At 40.6% G+C, this 2,675-nt stretch overlaps 1 protein-coding gene across 1 annotated transcript; it reads left to right on the forward strand.

Moving 5' to 3' along the window:
- LOC147488829 (uncharacterized) lies at positions 1 to 1,649 on the forward strand. Its single transcript, XM_086571887.1, has one exon. It carries the CDS (start codon positions 614 to 616, stop codon positions 1,403 to 1,405), a length of 792 nt encoding a protein of 263 aa, XP_086428013.1. The 5' UTR covers positions 1 to 613; the 3' UTR covers positions 1,406 to 1,649.
- The last annotated feature ends 1,026 nt before the right edge of the window (positions 1,650 to 2,675 follow it).

The raw sequence follows: 2,675 nt of genomic DNA on the forward strand, positions 1-2,675 counted from the left end.
TGTGCAACTAGTTTCCAAAAAAAGAACCATTGTGCAACTGAAGCATCACTAAAACCAAATTAGCAAGAAAGCTAATACCATCGTGGAAGACCAAAATGATTAGTTATCATATCATTTTTGTTAGTTGATCACCGTATGTACCATTAACTTATTAACTGATCATTGAACATATATAACCCAAATCAAGATTATGTATGTCTGAGCATCTTATCATATCTCCTAGTGTAAATTAATGCATTGAGTGCGGGCGAACAGAAGTCAAATAAGTGGACTTACATAATCAAATATGAAAACCATGGTTGATAAAAGTTGCAGCCCCAAAATATAAAAATGGATACACAGACTATACCATGCGCGCGCTCTGTGGAGAACAGCAAATAAAAGCACACTGCTTAGTGAATTCAACTGGTATTAGTGTAGTAGTGTATCTTTGTGTTGGTATATTGGGCCACACTATAACATGCACAATTGATCTAGGCATGTGCCGCAAGCTATCTCAACCACCCCATAAGCAGCAAGTGCGGTTGTGACCCCCACACCCAGTTAGTATATATACCCATCATTCCTTGCATTTTTATACAACAAAGATTGGGAGAGTCTCGCAACATATTTCATGGCTTTTCATCGAGCTGTCATTTTGTTCTTTTTTGTGTTATTGGGCCTTGGCATATGTTCAGCCACTAGAGCCCTTTTTAGTTTGGAGGAACCTAGTTACGGTTCAGGAAGTAATGCTGGCTACGGCAATGATCATGCCATTGGTAGTGGATCGGGTTATGGTGGTGGAGAGGGTGCTGGTTATGGGGGAGGAGTTATAGGAGGACATGGGGGTGGTGGAGGTGGTGGTTATGTGGTTGGTGGTAGTGGTAGTGGTGTAGGGGACCATGGAGGATCTACCTATGCTAGTGGAGGTGGTAGTGGGGGTGGTGAAGGTTATGGGGCTGGAGGAGAGCATGGCGGAGGTTCTGGTGGTGGAGGAGGATCTGGGGGGGGCTCTGGCTATGCTGGAGCAAGTCAGGGCGGTGCCTATGGTACCGGTGGGGGAGCTGGCCGTGGTGCTGGATATGGGGCTGGAGGGGAACATGGTGGAGGATATGGCGGTGGTGGTGGAAGTGGTGGAGGAGGTGGTTCTTCCTATGGAGCTGGAGGAGCACAAGGAAGTGGATATGGTAACGGTGGAGGAGCTGGTGGTGGCTATGGAGGAGAACATGGTGGGGGTGGAGGTGGTGGCAGCGGTGGAGGTGGAGGTTATGGTGCTGGTGGGGATCATGGAGCTGGGTATGGTAGCGGTGGTGGCTCAGGAAGTGGTGGTGGGTATGGAGGTGCAGGTGGGTATGGTGGTGGAGGTGGAGGGGGTGCTGGAGGGGGCCATGGTGATGGCTACTCCCTTAAGAAGCTAGAACCTTAAAATATTGTCCTGGAAACGTACAATGACAATGCATTGTGTCTCCCTACTACAATGCATTGTGTCTCCCTACTACTGATAGTCTGATAGTACTATTCAATAAAATTGATTTGGATGTGATAATGAAACATTGAAGTTATATATAATTTTCATATTTATCGAATATAATTTTCATGGCTGTACAACTAAGTTGAGTTGATGATGATATGATGAGATGACTCTTGAGTTGTTCCTCAGATTAAGTTAATTTTTCTCTTTTTTAATCTGTGCATGCATGGGTGCGTTCACGTTCCTTCACATTTTCTCTCCTGTAATTTCCTCTGGAGGTATCTTACTAATTTCTTGAGTTGCATGTTCTCGAAAGAAACATAATGCCAGTTCAAGATCGTAAAGACAAAAAGCCCTCGAGAATAATTTCTTTAGGGCTTCTATGGTGCGCATGGTGTACCCAAATTTCTTATGCGCAAGAATTTAAACCACATATTTTGAGGGGTAAAACCGGAATAACCGGGTGAAGAAGTTTCCATTGGGTCACTAAGTTACCCATTAAATCACTAGTTGTAGCATACTTATATTAAACTACTAGATATAGCATATATGTTAGTATCAAACAATAAATGACATATTCACTCTAGTGAATGAGATTAGGCACACCTGGAAGAGGAGATAGTGTTGATGGAAAATTTGGTGGGACAATTGGAAGAACTTCACGAAGCACCTGTGACCTATTAGCTCGAGACATAATTGTATATGGCCTTTTGAAAATTAGGGTGCGGTGAAGCACTGTGTTGACTATTGTAGAGAGTCCATGCTCGTTGTCATTCTATAACTCGTTGTCCTTTCTCTATAGAAGCAAAACTTTCATGCAAAGTATTAGGAAACCCCGTTACTTGCTTGTCGCACTCAAGCTATGTCCTATACAACTTAGGATTATGTACTTCAGTAATATGATACTCACATAGTCAATAATATGATACTCAAAATTACATATACTTCAATAGTATGATATTATAAATCACATATTCAATAATATGATACTTTTAGTTTCATATATTTCAAGAATATGTTACTATAAATCACATAATATATACTTCAATAATATGATACTCTTAATCACAAATTCAATAATATGATATTCTAAGTTACATATACTTCAATAGTATGATATTATTAATCACATATTACATAATATAATACTCGAAGTTACATATACTTCAATAGTATGATACTATAAATCACATATTCAATAATATAATACTCTGAGTTTCACATA

The sequence above is a fragment of the Coptis chinensis genome, chromosome 7 (assembly GCF_015680905.1).
Source record: "Coptis chinensis isolate HL-2020 chromosome 7, ASM1568090v1, whole genome shotgun sequence".
Taxonomy (NCBI): domain Eukaryota; kingdom Viridiplantae; phylum Streptophyta; class Magnoliopsida; order Ranunculales; family Ranunculaceae; genus Coptis; species Coptis chinensis.

Excerpts from the sequence above, each read along its gene's own strand:
- LOC147488829 (XM_086571887.1), top strand. The coding sequence starts at position 614 with ATGGCTTTTCATCGAGCTGTCATTTTGTTCTTTTTTGTGTTATTGGGC.